This window comes from Leiobunum rupestre, chromosome 9, assembly GCF_980474605.1.
Source record: "Leiobunum rupestre chromosome 9, qqLeiRupe1.1.hap1, whole genome shotgun sequence".
Lineage (NCBI taxonomy): Eukaryota > Metazoa > Arthropoda > Arachnida > Opiliones > Sclerosomatidae > Leiobunum > Leiobunum rupestre.
The window spans coordinates 48,000,352-48,024,376 of NC_143392.1; the positions used below are offsets into that span (position 1 = coordinate 48,000,352).

Here is a 24,025-nt window from a genome sequence, read left to right on the forward strand (position 1 = left end):
CTGGAAATAATTGCAGCATCGAAGCTACTTGAATCTCTAAAAACATATCTCCAATTAACTTGAGACAAATTTTGTGAATATTAAATGCAGGCCAATGAGAGATCTCCAGATTCGGAAAAGTGAAGTGAATAAACGGGTAAGAAAGCGAACGCACGGACCAGAAAAAGAAACTTTTTACACAAAGAGGAAGAGTTCAAGGTGAAAACATTCCTCCTAGTTGTGGACTGTCTGATCTCTGAACTGATAAAGCGAGCTGAGGCTTATTCAAGGATTGAAAATATCTATTCTTTTTTCTGTCAACTTAAAACCATTAGTTCTGATGAGCTCGACAAAGTGTGCGAACCTAGTTACTGTATATAACAACGGCCTTGAGTATGATGATCTATTAAATGAATGCATACATCTCAAGCACTATATGCGTTCTGATGAAAATAGTGCAACTCTTCCCGAATTATACGAAAAACTGATATCTGACAACATAAAATCTGTATTTCAGAATTTGGAAATTGCACTAAGAATCTTTTTTTGCATGATGGTTACAAATTGCATAGGGGAACGTTCGATTTCTAGGTTAAAACTCACAAAGAAAGATCTTCGATGCACAGTGGAACAGCAGCGTTTAAATTGGCTGTCACTTATTTGCATGGAAAATGACATTCTTAAAAACATTGATTGTGAGCGTCATCCTTTTTGAATTATCACTGCATAACCAATTTTCATAACAAAAGATTTGTTAAACTTAAAAGTAAATTTTTTTTTTCATTAAATTGACGGTATCTACCTAATTATGTTCGTATACCATAAAAAGATAACCACATTCGTTTTATTGTAAAAATATCGTTTCTATGAACACACGGTTTCGTTAAAAATATTTTGGCTAAAGGCTTTAATTTAGTCTTAAATATTTTATTTATATTTTTATATATTTATATATTTTTATATATTTATATATTTTTATATATTTATATATTTTTATATATTTATATATTTATATATTTTTATATATTTATATATTTATATATATTTATATATTTATACAGGGTGTTTTTTATGCTCGAAAAAGTGAATTTTTTCAAAAACTATGTCTTCTAGAAAGTTGAAATTTGTACTGTACATTATATGTGCCGGGGGACATGTTCTACCAAAATTGCATCTAAGTCGAGAAATATTTTAATGTTTTTGAAAATTTAAATTTTAACCGCTAGGTGCTATAAGAAAATTGTAGAGCGTCACCGAAAACGTACACATAGCGTTGGCGCGATAAAAATAGACGTCTTTTTCACTGGAAAAAATACGAAAAAGTTACAAGTTGGGCCAGCTAAAATAACTTTTTTTTTTATTTCATGCAATAAACAGCCCTGAAAAATCGAGGAGACAATGGCGAAGAAGTTATTACACGATTTAATTTCGTAGGATGAAAAATGCGAATTTTTTGAAAAAAAGAGACATTTTATTTATCTACTTACAAACAAAATTTATAAGTACGTTTCGAAAATACCACCTTAGGCTGCGATGCAGACTTGGGCGCGAACAATCATATTGTCGAAGGCAGCTTGAATCATTTCCGGGTTTACTTTCGGGCAAGCGCTTACAATCCTTTGACCCAGCTCTACAAGGGTCTCAACCGGATTGGCGTACACCTTGTCCTTGACGAAGTGTCGAAGTCCCAAAGACAGAAATCCAACGGAGTCAGATCGGGCAACCTTGCTGAGGCCGTTTCTCCTTATCCATCGTTGTGCAAATTCGTTGTTTAGGTAATCTCTCACTGCTCTGTGGTAATGAGGCGGGGCACCGTCTTGCTGAAACCACAGTCTTGCTCGTTGCGCCAACGGCAGTTCGTCAAGTTGTTGTTCTAGCTCATTTCTCGATTTTTCAGCGGTGTTTATTGCATGACACACCAGATTAACAAATTTCTGATTTTCATAAAGTTACACTACTCTCCCAATGGTATTCAGAAAAGTTCTTTTAGCTGGCCCAACTTGTCACTTTTTCAAGTCGTTTTTTTTTCAGTAAAAAAGGCGTCTATTGTGGTCGCGGCAACGCTATTTAAACGTTTTCGGTGACGTTCTACAATTTTCTCATAGCACCTAGCGGTTAAAATTGAAATTTTTAAAAAACGTGAAAATACTTTTCGATTTAGATGCAATTGTGGTAAAACGTGTCCCCCGGAACGTATAATGTACAGTACAAATGTCAACTTTCTAGAAGACATAGATTTTGAAAAAAATCACTTTTTCAAGCATAAAAACACCCTGTATATTTTTATATATTTATATATTTATATATTTATTTTCTATTTGTTCGCGTTGTTTGAGTTTCATCCTTGTGTGACGCCTCAATGTACCCTATGAGTAGTAGGGTGGAGTGAATAAAATTACTTCAACATTTCTGTGAGCTAGTATATTGGAATATTGACCAATGTGCATATAATAATCCTGCCAAAATATATTAGTTTCTGACAACTCCTTGATCGCCCTTCACCTAATTGATGTAATTGGATTTTAGAGGCAAAATTCCGTTAATAGTTTACAATACTAAACATTCGTTGTCAACTTCAGCAATCAATAGTATATTCAACATCTATAACTATTTATTATTTAATAGTTAATACATCAACAAACCAATGTAATAACAGGAATCGTAAGCCTATTATATTTAATATGGTTATTTGTTAATGGCTTGATTGTTAATGGAACTGTGATATATTATATAAAAGAAATATTATTAAACCAGTAAGTAAATTGATTTTTGTAAAAGCTAGTGTTTTATTTTATCATAGAGATGGCAGTTTCAAGAGATAAAGTTTTGTGCGTGATATTTGGCGCTCCACGAAACCTACCGACCAATACTCTGCCGAATTACACCGATCTCTCGAAGAAATATATTCAACTTCGATAAGAACTGAAGACGGACAAAGGAAAATACCCTTCATTTTTGACATATCTCACAAACTGTGCCATGAAGTCGAACAAATCTGGGAAACAGCCTTACTCCCAACAGTAACTCATGCAAAAGTGATTGAAAAACTCAGATCGCTACACAACAAATACAACACAATCCTTAAAGTCTACAGAGGAAAAAATGATCAACCCAACTACCAACGTAGACTATCGGACTTTCTCGACAAAGCTTACCCGCTGTTTGATCTCAGCAAATGCAAGTGCTCTGACATGGTGTCCAACTGCAAATGTGCGAAAGACAACAAAGCTGTGGCAAATGAACGCCAGTTTCTTCAAGACAAGAGAGGACCAAGAAAGATGGTAATCGGTGGTATAGATCAAAAGGAGACGTCAAAATTGAAGAGGAAAGCTAAAAGAGAGGAAACAAATCTCAAACGAATGCAGAAGCAGAAGACCGATGGCGATGCGAGCAAAAGTCAAGCCGAGTCTGCCGAAAGTTCCGAATATAACACAGACTCGTCAGACAGTGCCGCTGTCGATGAGTACATTCCAGAATCAGTCAAGGTCCAGACTAAGTCAAAGCCGGATCGCCAATGTCCAAAAATGACAATCTCCCTGCCTTCCCTCGCTAAAGCTTGCAATCGGACCAAAGTCTCGGATAGATCGGCTGCTGAATTAGCAACATCAGTTCTGCACGATCTTGGTCTCGTGTCACCGAGAGTCCGATCTGAAGTAATCGATCGAAGCAAGATTCGTCGAGAACGCTACAAAACTCGTGAGGAATGATGATGACCAGTTTGGCTTCAGTCACAGAGGAATAGAGGGAGTATTTATAGATTGCCCCAAGGATAAAACTTTGACACAAGTTATCAACGTTGACAACAAGTACCACAGAAAAACCCTAACGGAAGAACACATAAGCATCATCGCAGGACCGGGTTCTTCGTACTTCAGCCACACGACTCCGTCATCAGGCTCCAGCAAAGACATAGCTGAGTTATTAGTCGATAGTCTCAAAGAGCAGAATGCGGAGACAGAGAACATAAAAGTCGTCGGGTGTGACGGCACTAATGTTAACACGGGACACAAAACAGGCGTTATCCGGCGACTGGAAGAATCTTTCGGGCAATCTTTGCAGTGGCTAGTATGTCTGCTCCATGCCAATGAGCTGTCCTTTCACCATCTATTCATTTCACTCGACGGCCCTTGTACGGGTCCACGGGGATTCTCTGTATCTATCGGAAAGTGGCTAGTGACGTGTAGAGAACAGACTGTCTCCTCATTTGAACCAATCCAGCTGACCAAGCAACTGTCTAATGTGGACTCGAAGGAGTTGAGCACAGATCAGCGGTATCTGCTTGAAATGTGCAATAGCATATGCAAAGGTGAATGTAGCGTCGATCTGGCAATGCGAAATCCTGGTTGCCTGAATCACTCACGATGGCTAACGACAGCCAATCGAAATCTCCGATTGTATGTCAGCGACAAGAAACCGTCCAGAATCTGAAAATGCTGGTGACGTTCATTATTCGCGTATATGCTCTGATGTGATTTGCCTTAAAAACTCAGCTGTCATGCAAGGATGGAGCTAGGCACGTTCACCAGATGCTCGTAGAGTCGCGTTACCTCAGCCCTAAGCTCAAGAAGATCGTTTACCCCGTTATTCACCGCAACGCGTACTTGGCTCACCCGGAGAATTTGCTCCTGGCCATGATGACGGACCATCGACCACACATACGTGAGCTGGACCTGCTACGAGTGTTGTAGGCTAGAGCTGCAGACCCCAGTAGGGCCAGTAGACAAATACGAAGTTTCTAGGTTACCACAAAACTTAACTTCGACATGATCGACTGGGTAGTCTGTCCTATCTCCGAACCTCTAGTAAATAAGGCAAGCGCCGACGCTGAGCTCAGGGATCTCATCATGACGGAGGTGACTTCAAATGTCATCTTCCCAAACTTCGCCTGCCATACACAGGGTGTGGAAAGACACGTGAAGCTGGTGGCCGAGGGGGCTAAAGCTGTTTGTGGACAGAAATCGCGAGATGGCTTCATCCGTGCACGCATCGCTTCTCGACAGCAAATGCCGACGTTCGAGTCGAAACGTGACTTTTCTCAATTCGCCATGTAACTGACTTTCAAAACAAGAGATACTAAAACAATCAAAGCATTTGATTGCATTAAATGAGTTTTAAGATGACTAGTAGTAATGTCGCGTAGTAATGTGTAAAATCAAAAATTGAGAAGGGAGGTCAAACAATTGTTTATATTTTTTTTATTTTTTCACGGTCTTCTATTGATGTATTGGCAACTTTTGACATATCTAGCTTATTAAAATTCGAAGAAAAAATTATTTTTGCCATTTCCACTCCACCCTAATGAGTAGTATCGTAGTAAGGGGCCCCAAAATTGGTTTGTCCAAGGCCCCCCACAGCTATAAAGACGGCCCTGCGAATGGTAGCGCCGAAGCAAGAAGTCGTTTCCGTTCTTACTTGCGGGGTCATGCAGAAAACGGACGAATGTAGAACTTAACACAATAATCTGAATTAAACATTCAGAGATATTGAAAAGATTGTGTAACGTTTAAAACATGTTATTTCTTTAGCGTTTAAGTTTCGGATAACGATTTACTATTTAGTGTAAAAAACCAATTGATTTGATGTGGCCAATTAACTCAATTTACTAAGTTTGTTAGTCACCATAATTGTTATGATATTATGGAATTGAACGAATGATATTCATTGAAACCCGGGAAAAAACTTGATAGTTTCTCTATTTAAGAATATAGATTAGTATCATTCTGTAGCTTTGGGCTATGGCCGCCATTTTGAGGGCAGTTGTTTTTCTATAGGCGAAATTATCGATGACGTCGTTATACGTCACGACTATATTACTCTATTGACTAAATAACAAAGACGATGTCATTGTAAATCATAGAATATGCGACATTAAATAATATAACGCCGATTTGTTTAATAAAAACACTTGTATTTCTAATCTGCGGGTGTTAAACTAATTTAAGATGTATTTGTTTAAATCAGTCAATTTTTGTAACAGTATTGAAATGTTTACAATATGAACTACCCCGTTACTTGTAATAGATCTAAATAAGGTTTCAATTGTCCGAAAAGGACTTGTAAAGACGATTTAATAAAAACAATAACTTGAATGTCTTTTTCCAAATATCTAAATTAAAATAGTTTCAAGTGTTGGATAGTGTATCTGATGGATCCTGACTTAAGTGGCGGATTGCCTACTAATAGAGCATAACTTAACCCCATTCTGAAGGAAAATTAAAAACCAGTAGAAAAAAATTGGAGACATAAAATTCAATTGTTGATTTTTCTGAAAGGAGAAATTCAGAAAGGTGTTTTCAATTAAAGATAAACATACCTCCGGGTGTTTCTAATTTCGTATAAAATTAATTTTAGTTTAAGTTAGTTTACTACATCTCAATTTCAAGCTTGTTTTGCGCCACAGAATGTCAGCTTCAATTCTGGAAACACTGGAGTCCCTAGATCATATGTTATCCCAGGATTTTCTGATGCTTTTAACAAAATAATTAACCAAAAGGTCCTACCCTATTTTCTTGAGCAAATAAATCCAAAGAGGTCAGAATATTACACGAAGACATCAGTGTATTTATTTCATGAATTAGTAGTTAAATATTAGGTTTTTTATATAAATATCACATTACCAATTTAGGTACCCATCGACTAAATAATATTATCATAATAGGGAAGCCCTAATTACAAAACATCCTTTTTATGGAATTCAGAATAACGGTAAAAATCAGTATAGGATACGTAAGTACTTATACAGTTTCTTAAAATTAGACAACAACAATAATAATAATTAACAATATTTCATTAACAGGAATGTTGTACGGAAGTGTTAAAAACCCAATACAAACATGAGCTTGCCAAAAGTGATTGTCTTTAGAATAAGTTCAGATAAGTTGTCAACATAGTAAATCTTTTATCTTAAAGCAAAAAGAAAAATGTCATTAAAGTATACTGTATATTTAGGTTATATATAAATCTATTATCTTAAAGGGGAAAGATAAATAAATGTCATTTAAGAATACTGTGTACTAGTGTTGTAAGTCGGGAAATTTTCCGTATTTTTCCGAAAAAAATAAAAAAAGTTTTCATTCCGTGATTAGTCTAATATATTGTTTACAAATTGAAATAAAGCGGTATTTTCGCCTCATTTTTTCGAATCTGAAAGTAAAACTAAACCTCTAGACTAATTTAAACTGATTACAATGTTACGCTATTAATGTTTTGTAGTATGTTTACTGATATTAGACATTTTATATCGATAAAAAGTTAAAAACATTAAAAACCCTTAAAAGGTAATTTATGTTTAAAATTTTTATTTTTCCGATTTGCAGAAAATTTTCCGGAAACTTTTCTGGAAAATTTTCCGCATTTTATTATTCAGGAAAATTAACAACACTACTGTGTACTAAGGTTATATGTAAATCTATTGTCTTAAAGGGGGAAGATAAATAAATGTCATTAAAGAATACTATGTATTAAGGTTATATGTAAATCTATTATCTTAAAGGGGGAAGATATGTAAATTCCTCTTAAGAATACTGTGTATTAAGGTTAAATGTAAATCTATTGTCTTAAAGGGGGAAGACAAATAAATGTCATTTAAGAATACTGTATATTTAGGTTATACGTATATATCTATTGTCTTAAAGGGGGAAGATATTTGAATGTCAATAAAGAATAGTGTATATTTGAGTTCAAATGATTTAATATAGTAGAAAACCTGTATACATACCGTTAAAATTTATCTTACGTTATAGCAAAATTAGCAAAACACTCTTTTAACTAGGGGTACAGAATTAAAGTGAGGCTGATTTAGTGCTCACATGTACGACCTTTTTTTCCAAAATTGGTCTAGTTTTTGCTCAAATAAGATAATAACTACGACTAATTGGTTTTATCCGACGACTTTTATTCCAAAAGCGGGTTAATATGTTACGAAAATTGTACGAAGGGTCAGCTCTCGTTGCTTGAAATGTCGTTAAGCTTCGGAAAGATCTCTGTTTAACTTTGGTGGTCTATTAAACCGAAATTGGTCAGCTAGGATTCCCAAATAAGACGGCTATTTTACCAAATTGTATAAAACATCGTGCATTTTGGTCCAAATATTTGATCAATTTAAAAATATGTACTTTAAAATTTTGCTTAAATATTACGACTCACCGAGAAAACTATTTTTCCAAAAATGATTAAGTATTTATACAAAATAAGAATAAATTTGCACCACAATTACACGAATGTTGGGCTTTATTTGTCAAAATTTTCCACCAACTTTGCAACTAAATTTGATCAATATTGGAAATTCTCCTCACTTATTTTAGATGAATATACCATTAAAATTGTATTTAGAATAATTGATGATTTTGCATTTCGGGTAATATTTCGAATATAAATTTTAAGAAAATAGCTTTATTTTTTCTCATTGAATATAGTAAGGTTTTGCCAATCGTCGACGATCGATATCTTCGGATCTAAGCGAAATAGGCTGTAACTTCACTTGAGTTCAGGTATTTGTCATGGTTCAGTATTTCAAAAAATCCATTTTGCATGTACAATAATTACAATGAGCGGTTGAAAAGCTATAAGGTTTGAAAAGTATATAGGCGAAGTTTTTCCGCTTCTCAACCTCCATTTGGGGATATGGGGCGGGGGGGGGGGGTGCTGCGCATCCGAACCTGCATCCTTACTCCTGAGTGGTAGACCGTTAAGAACATACCTTTTACACGCACGTCCAGGTGAATCGAACCACTTGCCCGGCTAGTGCTGGTGAGGTCAGTAGAAATAGTATTCTAGGCAAATTGATTTTTTTGCAGTCTACATTTTTTAAATCGTATTCAAGCTATAATACAAACGGCATTTAAATTAACAAGAATTACAAAAATATTTGGAACTTAGTTACTTAAATTTATGGTAGTAAATCTTTAAAATAAGTTATTTTTAAACAGGACCGTACGAGATTGTAATGTGTCATAAGCAAAATTATAGTCTAGCTAGTTAAAGACGGGCCAAATCGCGTCCAGACAGCCGGATTTAAAAGGGCGGATCCTTACCGAATAAATTTTTCCACAACCTTTAATTCAAATGTACACGTAAGCATGTGCGTTGAAGCCATAGCTTCATTTACCTTGATAAAACGAAAAACAATTTAATTGGAGGGGGTTGTGCGTAAAACCAAACCAGCGTTGTAAGGGATTTAATGATAGAGTACCCCAGAAAATTCCTCACGCATCGCACGAATCTGGCGCTCTTACACTATAATTTTCTGTATGGTTTCAGCAACTCCCTCATTAATTTTATGCACTTGCGAAGCACTCTATAGGTTTGAATTCAAGATATGCATTCGCAATTTCACTTTTAATATTTAACGTACAGATTTCGCTCCTATCGACGCTCCTCTTTCAAGATTTTTATTCGATAAAATGTTCCCGATTCATTTTTCCAACTTACTGATAGGCTTCGCTTTTATTCTATTGCTTGGTTTGGCACTTCCCGTCACTAGAGCTGATGACGAAAATGTTGTGAGTTTAACCCAAATGGCGAAGAGAATTACATTTATCAGTTGTCGTGAGTATTGTATCTTAATTCCTATTTGATCACGTATAAAAATAAATATTATAACGTTTCGAGTAAACATTCGCAATTTAAAGGCATGCCGTTTTTAAACCCTTAGTATCATCAGAATGTAGGAATTTAAATTTTCGAAGATAAATTTATGTTTTAAAGTAGGTTATGGCCCATACGCCAGTATAAGGAAGATGGTTTTCCAAGATCGTGGTTGTCCCGTATGGGTGCAGCCAAAAAAAGAAAAAAAACCCATAACTCACGCATCGTAGTATTAAAATATATTTCTTTTTCAAAATAATTAATGGTAACCCTCAAGTAGTTATCCAAAGCGCCAAACTATAATTCTGTATATAGCTAATTTAAGGTCTTAAAACTATCGCAAAATCTTGAAAGTTTGGAATGAAAATAAATATCTTAATATCATTGTGAATTTATTTAATTTCACCCTTATTGTTGTTGTTGTATGGAAATAAACAAAAGACGATAAATCAAAGCCTAAGAGCGTCATCTAATCGGCATGTAATAATTAAAAATAAAGAATGAACACGGAGGAACATAGGTGAAAATTGATCACGATACAATTGAATTATTTTAAGAAAAATGAAGGAAACATGTAACTAGTGTACAGCTTTTCAAATAATTTAAAAATATATTTATGTCCCACCATTGTAGCTCCTTAGCATTAACGGTTCGTCGCCTTGCCGTCGTTTGCCGTTACTCGGTGTGGTTGAACGCGTACATGGGAATCTTTTTGAATAGGCAAACACAAAATTCAAGTAATGTTTTTATTGAGAAGTATTTAAAATTTGAATATCAAAATAGAGCTTTCCGTTAAACTCTCCTCAACCTGAAAAAAATTACCCCAGAATCCTCGATTTCGCAATAAATTATTTTGACATCCCTCAATTATTATAAAATTGACTTATATTTGATCAATTTATAATTCATATTAAGCATTATTATAACCGGTCATCTCTGCTAATTGTGTTACGTAATTTCTGCATAAATGACAGTATCATCCATAAAATAATCATATTTTCTCTAAATTTTTGTTATTACAATATAGAGGGTCTTACATCCACCAACGAAAGCGCCACGAAAAACTACCTAGAATGCCGAGCTTCTTCTTCAAAACATAAAGTATGATTTGCTCATTCTAATTTAATATAAAAACCTGAAGTAAATGATGAAGTTATTAATGTTAATCCAAAAAATGGGAATAAATTTCAGAATAGGATACTAGAAAAGTCTTATCTGACTTCAAAATAATATTTTGAAACCAAAAGTCCGATATGAAATTGTGGGTATTTTAGCGCTAACTGGCTCGTAGGAGAAAACGCCATATAATGGCGGCGTAAGTTAACTAAAATTGTGGTAGTTTATATATGTTTACATGTAGAATTTGCCAATTATCTTATGGTTTATCTAATAAAGTAATTTATATGAAGATATACAATTTTGATCCCACTGTCGGTTCATTTACGAAAAGCCTAACTTAATGAATTTAGATTTATGAAATTAAAGTTCTTAGGAAAAGGTAAACAATAAAAATGAGAAATGTTTTATTAAAATTGAGCTCGAAAAATGTTTGAATTGTTTGTATATGCGATGATTTCTTAAAAATCTAAATTATCTTTTTTAATATTTTTAGTTAAAAGATGCAATAGCAAATTGTAAACAATATTTAGGCGAGGAATTTAAGGAGAAACATGAGAACGCCACAGTGAATGAAATTAGAAATTGGTTATGTAACCATGTTTCGTCAGAGGTAATATGAATTTACACATTTTAACTATAAATATTTTTTATCTTATAAACACGATTTATTTTAAAGTAACTCTAGTGGTTGCCCTTCTAGGTACATTAGTTTGATTTCTTAAGTCCATGAAATTTCAACGTCGGGCAAAAAGGATATAAATGATTTATCAAATTATTTTATTATAGGTCTAACTCCTACTTTCGGATTTCCCATATAGTCATGTTCTTTATCAATTTACATTATAATTAAGTGACGCTAATGAAAGACGAATTCCGTGTGTAGTTTGGAATGAGGATCAATCTATCGCCGAAATCAATTTTTTCTACATATTTTAGGGGTCGTCTTTGTGCACTATTAAAAATAAAGAAATATCTATCCTTAATTGATGCTTAAATGCTAAGGCTTAAAGTAATATTTTATAATTTTGTGGGTTCCTCGTTCGACGCCTGAAAATGTCCAAGATATAAAATTGTTGCTCATTTTTACTTTGACGCGTTTTGCAAAGAGCTTTCCCTCCAGCATATCTTTAATTTTCTAACATATCAAGAACAAATGGTCTCAAGTAAATGTTATGATTTCGAATAAGCCAAGACCAACCTCTATAAATTCTAAACTCACGGGTTTCTATAACGGGCACCATAAAAACGTAATTTGGTTAATATATCGTTCCTCCTATCTAAGGAAATTTAACTATCCCAGGTAGCAAAAACACGTGTTTACAACGAGTTTAAAAGACGAACAATTAACGTAGACAGTTAACGTGTTTGGCACGTAAACTTTGGCCGCGTGCATTACGTTTCCACACACATCCTGACCACGTTTCTTTCACGTGTTTGAAAACAAAGAAAACACGTGTTCAACTACAAAATAGTAACGTCTCTAACCACGTTTCTTTTACCTAGGTATAAACAATAAATGCCCGTTAATTCCACCCCTATTACACGTGATACAAAACCAAATATACACGTGATACACCACCAAATATACACGTGTATAAATACCAATATAGCACGTATCCGAACATCATTCCTACACTTACCAAACCCCCAAAAATTACGTGTATTCGAAACTACTTTGATAAAATAGGAGCAATTAAACAACTAAATCTCAATTCGTTTGGAAAATTTTATTCGGTTTTAACAAATTTGTATTGAAATTAAACATACAAATTATATTTATGTGATTAGTTGCTCATTTAAATGTTGCTAGTTGAATTATCTTTGTTATGGTCAACCGTACTGCTTTCTTTATTGGTTTTTCCTTTGGCCTTTCCTTTTTTGGTTATTCGTGTATAAGCATGTTTTAACCATTCTTTTATTATTTCTTCAATTTCCGATTCCTGTGCTTTCCTGAAGCAGTTGTTTACTCTTACAGCACCTTAAATATGTTATGTTTTAATGAATGGTTTTTAAAATTCAAATGAGTGTAAGCACTTGCTTATAATCATATCTTTCGTCATTAAGGACTTAAACGACATCTTTCCGTGTCCTGCCCAATTGTAATTTTGGGCTAATTTGTCACTCAATATGGTTGATAAAATTCTCCTTGTGCCATCTCCTAAGTTTTTTCCGCCTAACCCTCCTAGAAATGAAATCTACAAAAACAATAATTTTATATACATTTGCTTTACTTGAAAAGTTCAATTAAAGGTACTAACCAATATAATTTGGTTTTTCTTATCCATAAGAAACTCTTCCAAGTTATCCATGGAAGACTGACAATCTACAGGTAAATTAAGATTATCAACGTCCAGCTTAGAATGTTTTGGATCATTTTCAACTACAAGCTTATTGAGCATTCTTGCATTTGCCATAGTTTGAGTTTTAATTTCTTGAACTTCTCGCATAAGTTTTTCTTGGAAGGATTGTATGCTTCGAACGATATCAAGAAGACTTGGTTCACCTGAAATATTTTTTTTCATTTTAATTTGGTTATATAATGCGATAAACATGATAGAGCTTTTACTTACAGTTGATTGTAGATTTATATCCACTAAAACTGGCCGTCGTCACGTTACGGGACTCTTTTGGAGATGGGAAAATTGTTGATTGTTGAGTGCAATTCATTTCAACTGAACTATTAGCGGGGCAAACATCGTCTCCATTTAGATGATTCTTTGAAACAGCTATCTTTGATGGCGTGCCTTTTGACTGTTTGCCAATGACCTTATGACCATTGAGATTACTACTATTTTCAGCCTGAAGATTTAAATCTGTAACTGATTGATTTATAGTCGATTCAAACTCCACTGAAATAAGAAATAGCAAAATTAAATTTCAATTGATATATTTAAAAAAAATTGTGTACACACTTGAGGCAGAAAGAGGTAATGTTGAGTTGTTATTGCTAGATGGAAAACTTCCGATGCTTGGCAGATGTAAATCTTTCAATTGCTGTCGTTGATTTGCTAATGTATTGTAAAAGCAAATAAAAATACAATTAACTATATACTATAAATAAATTAAAAAAAATTGTACCTTCATCATCACTGCTAACATTGAAAAAATTGCTTTTTTCTTTAGAAATTGAGTGAATAGCTCCACTCTTCCTTTTCCTTTTATTTGAGATACCAATATTCGTTTCAGAATCTCCACAGTCCGTAGCTACATCAGAAATTGTCTCGCTTTGTTGGGCTTTTTTCTCGGCAGTTTTATAATCATCTAGTATAAAACATTAAAAAATTATTTTATTTTAATTCCAATTCGAAAACATATTGATATATCATACCGGTTGAATAAAAAACTCTGCTAACGCCAAACTTGTTCCACTTATCAGTCGGGCTTTCAGAATTGAGAATAGCTTTCACTTGTCTATCTGCAGAGCGATATGGAGGCCAGAAACACTTTTTTCGACTTGCATCAAGCCATTTTTTGTTGATAATACCGCATTCGATATCACCACTGGACGTTTTTTCAACAAACTCCACAACCATAAACATTTTCTAAATAACCAGTCCTAAAAATAGTAAAAGCAATTAGGTAAAACTTCAAAATTTACAACTTTCAAATTAATTAGCAACAGCAAAATTTTAAAAATTATCAAAGACAAGAAAGCATAGCAAGCAAAATTCCAAATTAAAGGGAAGTTAAATTTTCGATATCACCACTGGACGTTTTTTCAACAAACTCCACAACCATAAACATTTTCTAAATAACCAGTCCTAAAAATAGTAAAAGCAATTAGGTAAAACTTAAAAATTTACAACTTTCAAATTAATTAGCAACAGCAAAATCTTAGAAATTATCAAAGACAAGAAAGCATAGCAAGCAAAATTCCAAATTAAAGGGAAGTTAAATCTTTAGTTATCAGATATCGTGAATTACTCAAATAAAAAATTCCGTTTAATTATTATCACATTAGCAGTAGCAAGTGATTTACTAACCTCCACTCTTAGTTAATATGAAGTAGTGGAACTGCAATCCCTGAAGTTATGGTGTCAGTCATAAAGTAACATTTTTTAAATATTTGTGAAGCAGGCCATGATTTTAGCGATGATAGATTCGACACTTTTTTTATTCCCAATTTTGAAGAAGAAAACGGATATTTGTATGCATCTGTGGTGGTTTTATAGTATTTTCCAATTATATATATAATTGTATTTTTCTTAATAATGTTGTGTATCTCTAGTATCTTTCCATCTTGGAAACTACAACAGTTATCTCCAATATGACTTGTGAAAGTGAAACCCTTAAATATTAGTTTCTTAAATTGGGCTCCTTCACAGTTTGGTAATTGTGGTCCATTATTGTGTTCATATTTTACTACCATATTATTTATATTAGTATTTAGTTCAGCAGTTGAATCTATTTTGTTTATTTCAGTTAGTCGATTAACAACTTGTTGCAGAGGTTTAGTGGGGCTACGGACAAGTTTTTTCAGTTGTCCAAGATACGATTCAAAAGCAAAAGCTGAAAAGTTTTCTAAACTTCCATAAATTCGTGCATGTCCAGCCAAATGAATTAGGTTATGGATATTATAAACATATATTCCTTTACCATATATGTTTTTTGCATAAGAGACAAATGATCGGAGAAGTTCCTCTGAGTAGTTTATTTGCTCTGTTTCTGGATTATGTCCACAGAGTATGTAAATTGCCGTGTGCAATAACTGAAAATGGTCCACTAGGTTATCTGGTAATATGCCTCGAAATATAAAAAATCCTGTGTACAATATGAACTGTCTAAACTCCGTGGCTTTCCATCGATCAATTTCTGATAAACTTCGAGGTTTCCGTGAAAATTCAACAGGAGTATGCTTAGAGACTTTTAAAAGCTTGGCTGACAGTTGTTCAATAATAATTGACTTCTGTTTCACTTTTGATTTCGGTTTCATTAAGCTGACTAATATCCGACGAGTGCATCCCAAACAGACTAAATGTATATAATCAATTGGAAAAGCTGCTATCATGTCAATTGGTAACTGTAATAAGGGAGATCTGCCTTCCGGACTATGATGTTGTATTTGAGATTGGTTTCTAAATCGTTCATCTGTTCTTAAAACAGCGTTCATTTCATTAAATATTACTTTGTCCATATATGAACCTTTTTGTTCGCAATAATCGCAACCATGATATCCATTGTGATTTTTAATGCATTTTAAATATGCCTTCGCAGGAGCGTCGCAAACAAAAAGAACGGAATTTAAATTAAACATAACTTCGTTGAACACTAGTCCATCAGTATACAGTTTCTGCATTTCAGAAACGAACTTATTTAAATAGTTTTCTAAAGGCTTTGGCTTGCCATTGCCATAAAACAACCCTACTACGAAAGGATATTTATCTTTAGTATCTAAACAGCGGCATAAGATAGGCCAAAACTGGCCATTTGAACTTTTGAAAATTGGTATCCCATCTATATTAAAGATAAGAGTCAATGATTTCGTATTGTTTTCTAATCCTGATTTAAGTTTTCTTTGTAAACCCTCTGCTAGACCTATATGGTAGTAAACCCCATTTTGAAGATTATCAAGAATAAGAGCTTTTTGACTATTTATATCCAGAATAGTCCTTGAATCCAAAGGAAGTGTACTATGAAATGGCTTTAATATTTTCAAAAGCCCATTTAAAGCTGCGTGACTAATTCCGAAGGTTAAGACCCATTCTCTTAAATAGCTTTGTAACTTTTCATCATTTTCTGCTTCGCCACACGAGGTAGAACTCCACTGACTTTCACTTCCATTAGAAAAATATTCAAAATTATCTTTAACATCATCTCCACTGTTCGCTGAGTCCGTAAATGAAGAAGTTTCAATTTCTCCATCTTCTTGAATTAAATCATTATCGACGAGATCAATGTAGTGACTATCTTGAATTAAATCATTATCATCTGGATCAATGTATTGTCTATCCACATCTTTTTCAAAGTTCAAAACAGCAACTTCCTTTTCATCATAAGCCACATTTCTGTGTGTATCAAGTAAATGTTCTTGAACAGCATTAGAAATATTTCTTCTCTTCGTTCTTTTTGAAATTTTATACATAACGAAAACTGATGGCTCCAAAATACAGAGTAGTCAAAACCTATTTGGTACATAATATTTACTATAAAGTACCGCATAAGAAAGACCCAATTTTTGATGTATTTGAATTGAAATTAACTTAAAATGTGGGAAAAATGATTTATATTTACTCGACTACATCAGTTCTGACATAAGGAGCCACTATGTTCCCAAAAAACATGAATAACTGATAGTGCCGCATAAGAAAGACCCAATTTTATATGTAATTGAATTGAAATTCACTTAAAATGTGGGAAAAATGATTTATATTTACTCGACTACATCAGTTCTTACATAAGGAGCCACTATTGTTCCCAAAAAAACATGAATAACTGAAAGTGCAGCATAAGAAAGACCCAATTTTATATGTAATTGATATTGAAATTAACTTACACTATGGGAAAAATGATTTATATTTACTCGACTACATCAGTTCTGACATAAGGAGCCACTATGTTCCCAAAAAAACATGAATAACTGAAAGTGCAGCATAAGAAAGACCCAATTTTATAAGTAATTGATATTGAAATTAACTTACACTATGGGAAAAATGATTTATATTTACTCGACTACATCAGTTCTGACATAAGGAGCCACTATGTTCCCAAAAAACATGAATAACTGATAGTGCCGCATAAGAAAGACCCAATTTTATATGTAATTGAATTGAAATTAACTTAAAATGTGGGAAAAATGATTTATATTTACTCGACTACATCAGTTCTTACATAAGGAGCCACTATTGTTCCCAAAAAAACATGAATAACTGAAAGTGCAGCATAAGAAAGACCCAATTTTATATGTAATTGATATTGAAATTAACTTACACTATGGGAAAAATGATTTATATTTACTCGACTACATCAGTTCTGACATAAGGAGCCACTATGTTCCCAAAAAACATGAATAACTGATAGTGCCGCATAAGAAAGACCCAATTTTATATGTAATTGAATTGAAATTAACTTAAAATGTGGGAAAAATGATTTATATTTACTCGACTACATCAGTTCTTACATAAGGAGCCACTATTGTTCCCAAAAAAACATGAATAACTGAAAGTGCAGCATAAGAAAGACCCAATTTTATATGTAATTGATATTGAAATTAACTTACACTATGGGAAAAATGATTTATATTTACTCGACTACATCAGTTCTGACATAAGGAGCCACTATGTTCCCAAAAAACATGAATAACTGATAGTGCCGCATAAGAAAGACCCAATTTTATATGTAATTGAATTGAAATTAACTTAAACTGTGGAAAAAATTATTTATATTTACTCGACTATATCAGTTCTGACATAAGGAGCCACTATTGTTCCCAAAAAACATGAATAACTGATAGTGCCGCATAAGAAAGACCCAATTTTGTATGTAATTGAAATTAAATTAACTTAATGTGGGAAAAATGATTTATATTTCTATAACAATTCTAAGGTAAACCCGACAAACTGGCATGAAATATTAGCTATTTCAATAATTTTCAGAAATACTCAAGACATCAAAAATTAAATAAAAATAAATATTTTAAAAATTTACCTATCAAGTGTAACCACAAGCAACAAAGGTCAAAGCAATCCTTTCCAAGAAAAGGCCTAAAAGTACGAAAATGATGTAAATGCTAATAAATGCATAAATATTTTAGTGCAAACTTACCTTTAAAGGAAATGTATTTTTTTAACTTTACGAATAAGAAAATAGTCACAATAATTTACTAATAAAAGTTAAACAAAGAGAATGAAAAAGAAGATATTCTAAAATGGCAAAACAATAAGAGATAAATATTAACCCTTCCACGGACAAAGATAATCTAGACTACGGACCACGAGGTTCGGAAGTTACTAGAAAAGTCAGGGTTGCCAGATAGCCAAAATCAAATTATAAACCCAAAGGCTAAATTCCAGTCGAATATGTCTAGGGCACATTGAAAAAAAAACACACACTAAAATGGTAAAAAATGAGAAATACTCGAGAAATAATGAAGTCGGTGGCCTATGTGGTCCGAGTTTCTAGACCTATATTCGCATTATTTTGGTGGCTGCGAGTCGGGTTATTCGTGGACGGTAAACGCTTTAAGTAAGATATATCCAATTATAAGTCATAAATATCGAAAAATCGAAAACAAAAACCGTAAAAATTTTAAGACACCGAAACTTTAGTGTCGAATTATAGATTTTTTTCTATAATTATTGGACGCGTGACAACGCTGAAATAAGTACATTATTTCAAATGGAGCGCGCATATAAAATCCCAATATTTTTAAATTAATTTAAATCACTAAATTTTGTGCGATTGATTTTATAGTCGCTGTTCAAAAATAATAAACTTTGTGTTAATTCAGTTTAAATAAACACGTGCAACGGACGCGTAAGATAACACTAAATAGGTGTCGTGTGTTGTTCACCCAATGAACACCTACAAACCACGTGTAAAGGAACACTAAATAGATGTCGTGTGTTGTTCACTTAATAATCAAGTGGTCGCAACGTGTTGAGATACACCACAAGTGGTACGTGTGTTCTTACACTTTATAATCACGTGTCCGCAACGTATAGAACTACACGAATTGGTTTTCGTGTTTTAGAATACTCGAAGTCAACGTGGTAATCACGTGTTAGTTATTGCAAACACGTGTTATCAACTAAATTTACGGAATATCAACCAAATCAGCACGTGTGTTTGCTACCTGGGATACGTACGTCTCAAATTACTATATCCCTTTAACGTGTCCTCCATAGTCCAAAGCTCAAGCTCGGCGCTGCGTCAGGTTCAGTTTCTTCAAGGCGTTGGAATTTATTACTACATAAAGTGGTCTTCACAAGACATGGAATGGGAATATTTTCTATTGATTTTCAGATTTCACGTATACCACAAAAATAGCAAAGCTATGAAGATCAGGCTTAGTTTTGATACAGTTTTAATGTATTTCGAATAAAAGTGATTGTGCAGAATGCATGACTAACGATATTTAAAAAATAATACTATTTTAATTTGGCTTCTGGATAACGAAGTAGAAAATATCCTAGAGCCACGCAGTTATTGGTTTAGAGTTTATCCGATAAGGCGGAAAGGAAATCCGGTGGATTGTGGTAGAAAACTTAAGTCAGCCAAATATATTAAGACCTTTTTTAAATATTCCCTTTACTAAATTTCGCTTTGATTGCCCTTGATAAAAAGTGTCTGAAAATTATTTTGATATTTTAATACGGTACGACAAACATAAATTTATTCGCGTATGTTTCAGATTAGCGATGATATTCATAAATGCGTTGGTGAATACGTTGGAAATAATGCGGAAGGAAATATCGACGCTGGGACAGTACTCGACTACATATTGGTAACAACTACGGTATGTTCATGAATTTGGTCAACCCCTCGAATATATATTGTGCAAGTTTAGAAGTACAGTCTGTTACAAAAGTCTTCGACAAAGGGAGTTTTTGCATTTATCGTAAATTTTCTCGAAACGTGTAAACGATAGAAAAATGAAACCTGAAGCAATTTTTAATACTTTTTTATTTCCTTTCACGTGGAGTAATCGTATTTTGCAAAACGATAATAGTTACGGCGGAAATGAAAGATGTCGTTTTTGACAACTTTTACGCCCCTGAAACCGGCATTCTCAGATCCATATTTAGAAAGTGTCACTGTCATTGCCCAACGACCAATGGTTGAGGACAGTGGCGTAACTATAGGGCAGCAGGGCTGGCAAAATGCCACGGGCCCCCGACCCGAGAGGGCCCCGGCCCAAGCGGCCGCGAGTTCAGAAATAGCCTAACTTTTTTAACAAAATATTGTACCTAGGTACTTAAAAATGTGACGATTTTTACTGGGAGGGCCCCATCCAAAGAATTTGCCACGGGCCTCAGATGGTATAGTTACGCCACTGGTTGAGGAGCTATAGCCGGTTGCAATTTTCGATTCAATTTGGGAAAAAGTTAAAGTCGTCAAATATCACTTGTGGCATTCCCCCGATAATGCAGAGCATTTCAACAACAATTAATATTATATAGGAAAAGAGACGAGAATGGAAGCGATGCAAATAAAAAATAGGCGAAGAAAACTATAAGCCACTGTTTCTATCAAAATATTGTAAAAAAAGCCATTCACTCGAGAAACTGGTGCTAAACTAGTAAATACAGTTTTCTTCATCTATTTTATAGATAGGTCTTCAACCGTTGGTGGTAGAGCAATGAAGAAGGAAATATTTATTATATTATCTTAATTGAAAAGCTTATAATTTTTATTAATTAAATTTTCTTAAATGACGAAAAAAACAATTAATAGAATTCACAGAGCCTGGCGAATTAATATTGCAGCATTTTGACCATATAGACCGATGCGCGTTTTTGACAAGCGGGATGGCTTATTTATTGGGTTTTTTTCAAGGTTTTGGTAGAGCATCGTAGAAAGTATATAAAACTGGACGGAAAATATGATACAACATTTAATGCATTGCAGTTTTTATAACGTGAATCATGGGGCGTCACTAGATGCGCCATTTATTAGGGCTGACTCATTTGTGTGTGGCCACTTCGAGTCAAGCGTCTAAACTAGTCTGAATTATTCCATTCGCGAAGGTGTACGCACTTTGCATGGACTAACCCAAAATCCAAAATGTCGGAAAGCTTAATTTTCCCCGTCATTACTAGTTCGTCCATCGAAAGCTAGGATGCGACTGCCGACCATTTAATTTTCATTCATTGGTTTGTGGGTAAATTTGCAAGTTCACTTATGACCGGATTTGTCCATATTCCTCACTGCAAAGCTTTTAAAACAAGGTTTTCTTCAATTAAGGCTGGGTTTTTAAAAAACAATTATAATAGGGTCTAACGATTGCTTTTCAATTAGACGAAACTTCTTTTTTGAAGGTAAAATGATCTCACTTGTTTCGTCACAAAGAAAATTGAGGTGGCACTTCCAGGGCCCCTTAAATTAATTTCACCCCAATTAAAATGAAATAGTTTAGAGCCTTCCTAACCTACACCTATAGTCCTAACTGAATGAAAACTAACCTTAACGGGGTTTTCAGCGTTAACTCCCGCCGTTGTTTCAAAAGTTAAAACCAGTTATTAGCCATTGACCTTCTGATCAATTTTATCGAAAACATTTATAAAAGTATGAAGCCCAATTTTAGAGTGCCAACAAGGAAATACCACAATTTATATAAACTCAACCTTTCGTTTTACCTTGAAACAGAACTATAATGAACCGTTTAGAAATGCTAGCGGTTTCTTTTTGGTCTTAATGATGCTTAATAAAAATGTATATATTTTATATTTAATAGGGCTGTTACGTCTGTGAGTTTGGAAAAGCCCCAAAGATGTTTCCATTAGACAAACCACTGTAGAAAATCTTGTAAATTTAAAAATGAAATAAATATTTAATGTGCTACAGCGTAAGCGTTTATTTAATTCTCAAAATATTTCAATTATCATATTAGTTTCATGATTTGATTGGGCTGAATTGAATTTTGAACTGTGTCCGAGCGCTTATGGTTTGTTTTCTATGTTTCGGGTACACAAATTTCGGAATTAAATGTTAACCGTAGTTAAAATGTCTAAGATAGAATAACATGAATTATATAAAACGATAATGAAAACTTGATTTATTATAATATTTTACAATGAACCATTTGAAAATATAAAACATTGATATGATATATAAAAAACGTTTTCAAAGTTAAGAAATTAAGATATACCGATTACTTCCTCACATTTTGACAGGCAATCAACAAAACAAGGGGAAACAACATGTTTAGTTGCCGGATAGTTCTGCACTATAGCCATTCCTTTTTTTTCAAGCGACGTAAAATTTTATAAATCACAATGTATTTAATCAAAAAAGGTGTTCAACAAAATATTTTCTTATTTATTTTAGTTTTTAACCAATAATATTTTGCTTAACTTTACGTTGAAGTCGAGCATTTGCCATATTTGGGTGTTGTATCAGCTGAAATGATTACAATAATCACTATCCACAATCAAGATAAGTAGTTGATCATGATTTCAATTTATTTATCATGTTCATATCCAAAACCTTGATTTAATAAAAAATTGAGGTTTTTATTTTATTCAAAAAAGTTTTTAAGATCCTCATCCAAGTGAACTGCGTCAAGTTATCAATATCTTTTGTTTTTGAAATGTACTTAAATGTAGTCTTTCGTTTGGAACGAGCTAGTTAAGTTCATCGTTATCTCTCTCAACCACGATATTTAACAGGAACGAATAAGCCATGACCATAGTATCGCTTGAAACCAGTTTTCTTGATTACCCATGTAGCACAAAGCAGTCGGCCCGAACGTTTCGATTTTGGTAGGGACGACTAGTCGGAACTAAGTCGGGGGTTGTGTCTATACACTACTAGGCGATTGGTCGGGTTGTCCTACCCGCGCCATGGTTGGCCCGACTAATAAAAGTAACACAAACTGGCCGACAGCATATTGACCTCTTTTCCGACTTATTATTTGTGGGTAGCTCAGCTGGTAGTTTTTTAGTCGGCCCGAACGCTACGATTTTGGTAGGGACGACTAGTCGGGACTAAGTCGGGGGTGGTGTTTATACACTACTAGGCGATTAGTCGGGATGTCCTACCCGCGCCATGGTTAGCCCGACTAATAAAAGTAACACAAACTGGCCGACAGCATATTGACCTCTTTTCCGACTTATTATTTGTGGGTAGATCAGCTGGTAGTTTTTTAGTCGGCCCTACTGTTGGCCTTTTCTAAATATACAAATTAACCGCCAGTAGATCTTTAGTTGGCCGACATTTAAATGTTTGTTTTCCCACCTAAAAATTCGAGGCCTACAGTATTATCTGATAGGTAATTTTATTGCCGAGCCTTCAGTATGATGGATACCAGCCAAAATTGTCGGGATGTTCTATCCAAGAAAAGGTTGGCAAATTATCTCCCCTAAGAAACTGCAAACAAGTTAAATTTAATTATAAAATTTATTTCTTGATTTTTATGAAAATTAATTTATTGCAAAACTAATTACTTAATAAGAGTATTTTATCACATAAAATAATATGCTTCTGAACTTTTATTTAGCTTAAGTCCAATATAATTTTTTAATGAAAGTTTGGTTTAGATGCAAAGGTATAAGTTTAAGTTAATAGATTGTACAATTCGCTATATAACAAAAATAATCAAAAACTTAAGAGACTTCCAGTTGGTTATTTCTAGGAGCTAAATCGTTACCTGTGTATAAAAAAATGGTAGCATATGTCTTAAAAA

General features: G+C 33.8%; 2 protein-coding genes across 2 annotated transcripts; one reads left to right on the forward strand and one right to left on the reverse strand.

Moving 5' to 3' along the window:
• The first annotated feature begins 5,353 nt into the window (after positions 1 to 5,353).
• On the forward strand, positions 5,354 to 11,302 carry LOC149928567 (uncharacterized). The gene is made up of 4 exons (XM_090157924.1): positions 5,354 to 5,420; positions 9,415 to 9,525; positions 10,592 to 10,665; positions 11,177 to 11,302. Exons 1-4 carry the CDS (start codon positions 5,354 to 5,356, stop codon positions 11,300 to 11,302), a joined length of 378 nt encoding a protein of 125 aa, XP_090014050.1.
• Positions 11,303 to 12,403: 1,101 nt separating this feature from the next.
• Positions 12,404 to 16,765, reverse strand: LOC149928568 (uncharacterized). Its single transcript, XM_090157925.1, has 8 exons — positions 14,678 to 16,765; positions 14,012 to 14,225; positions 13,762 to 13,944; positions 13,596 to 13,691; positions 13,254 to 13,532; positions 12,942 to 13,186; positions 12,722 to 12,878; positions 12,404 to 12,661 (listed from the first exon to the last, which is right to left on the reverse strand). The coding sequence occupies exons 1-8, from the start codon at positions 16,763 to 16,765 to the stop codon at positions 12,480 to 12,482; spliced, it is 3,444 nt and encodes a 1,147-aa protein (XP_090014051.1). The 3' UTR covers positions 12,404 to 12,479.
• Between the last annotated feature and the right edge of the window lie 7,260 nt (positions 16,766 to 24,025).

Bases quoted from the DNA above. Each gene is read 5' to 3' on its own strand.
- LOC149928567 (XM_090157924.1), top strand. From the start codon at position 5,354: ATGGTAGCGCCGAAGCAAGAAGTCGTTTCCGTTCTTACTTGCGGGGTC. The intron at 5,421-9,414 runs GTAGAACTTAAC...ACTTACTGATAG, and splicing joins CATGCAGAAAACGGACGAAT to GCTTCGCTTTTATTCTATTG. The intron at 9,526-10,591 runs GTGAGTATTGTA...ATTACAATATAG, and splicing joins AATTACATTTATCAGTTGTC to AGGGTCTTACATCCACCAAC.
- LOC149928568 (XM_090157925.1), bottom strand. From the start codon at position 16,765: ATGTATAAAATTTCAAAAAGAACGAAGAGAAGAAATATTTCTAATGCT. The intron at 14,226-14,677 runs TAAGAGTGGAGG...CTGGTTATTTAG, and splicing joins TTCCACTACTTCATATTAAC to AAAATGTTTATGGTTGTGGA. The intron at 13,692-13,761 runs GTACAATTTTTT...ACAATACATTAG, and splicing joins TGTTAGCAGTGATGATGAAG to CAAATCAACGACAGCAATTG.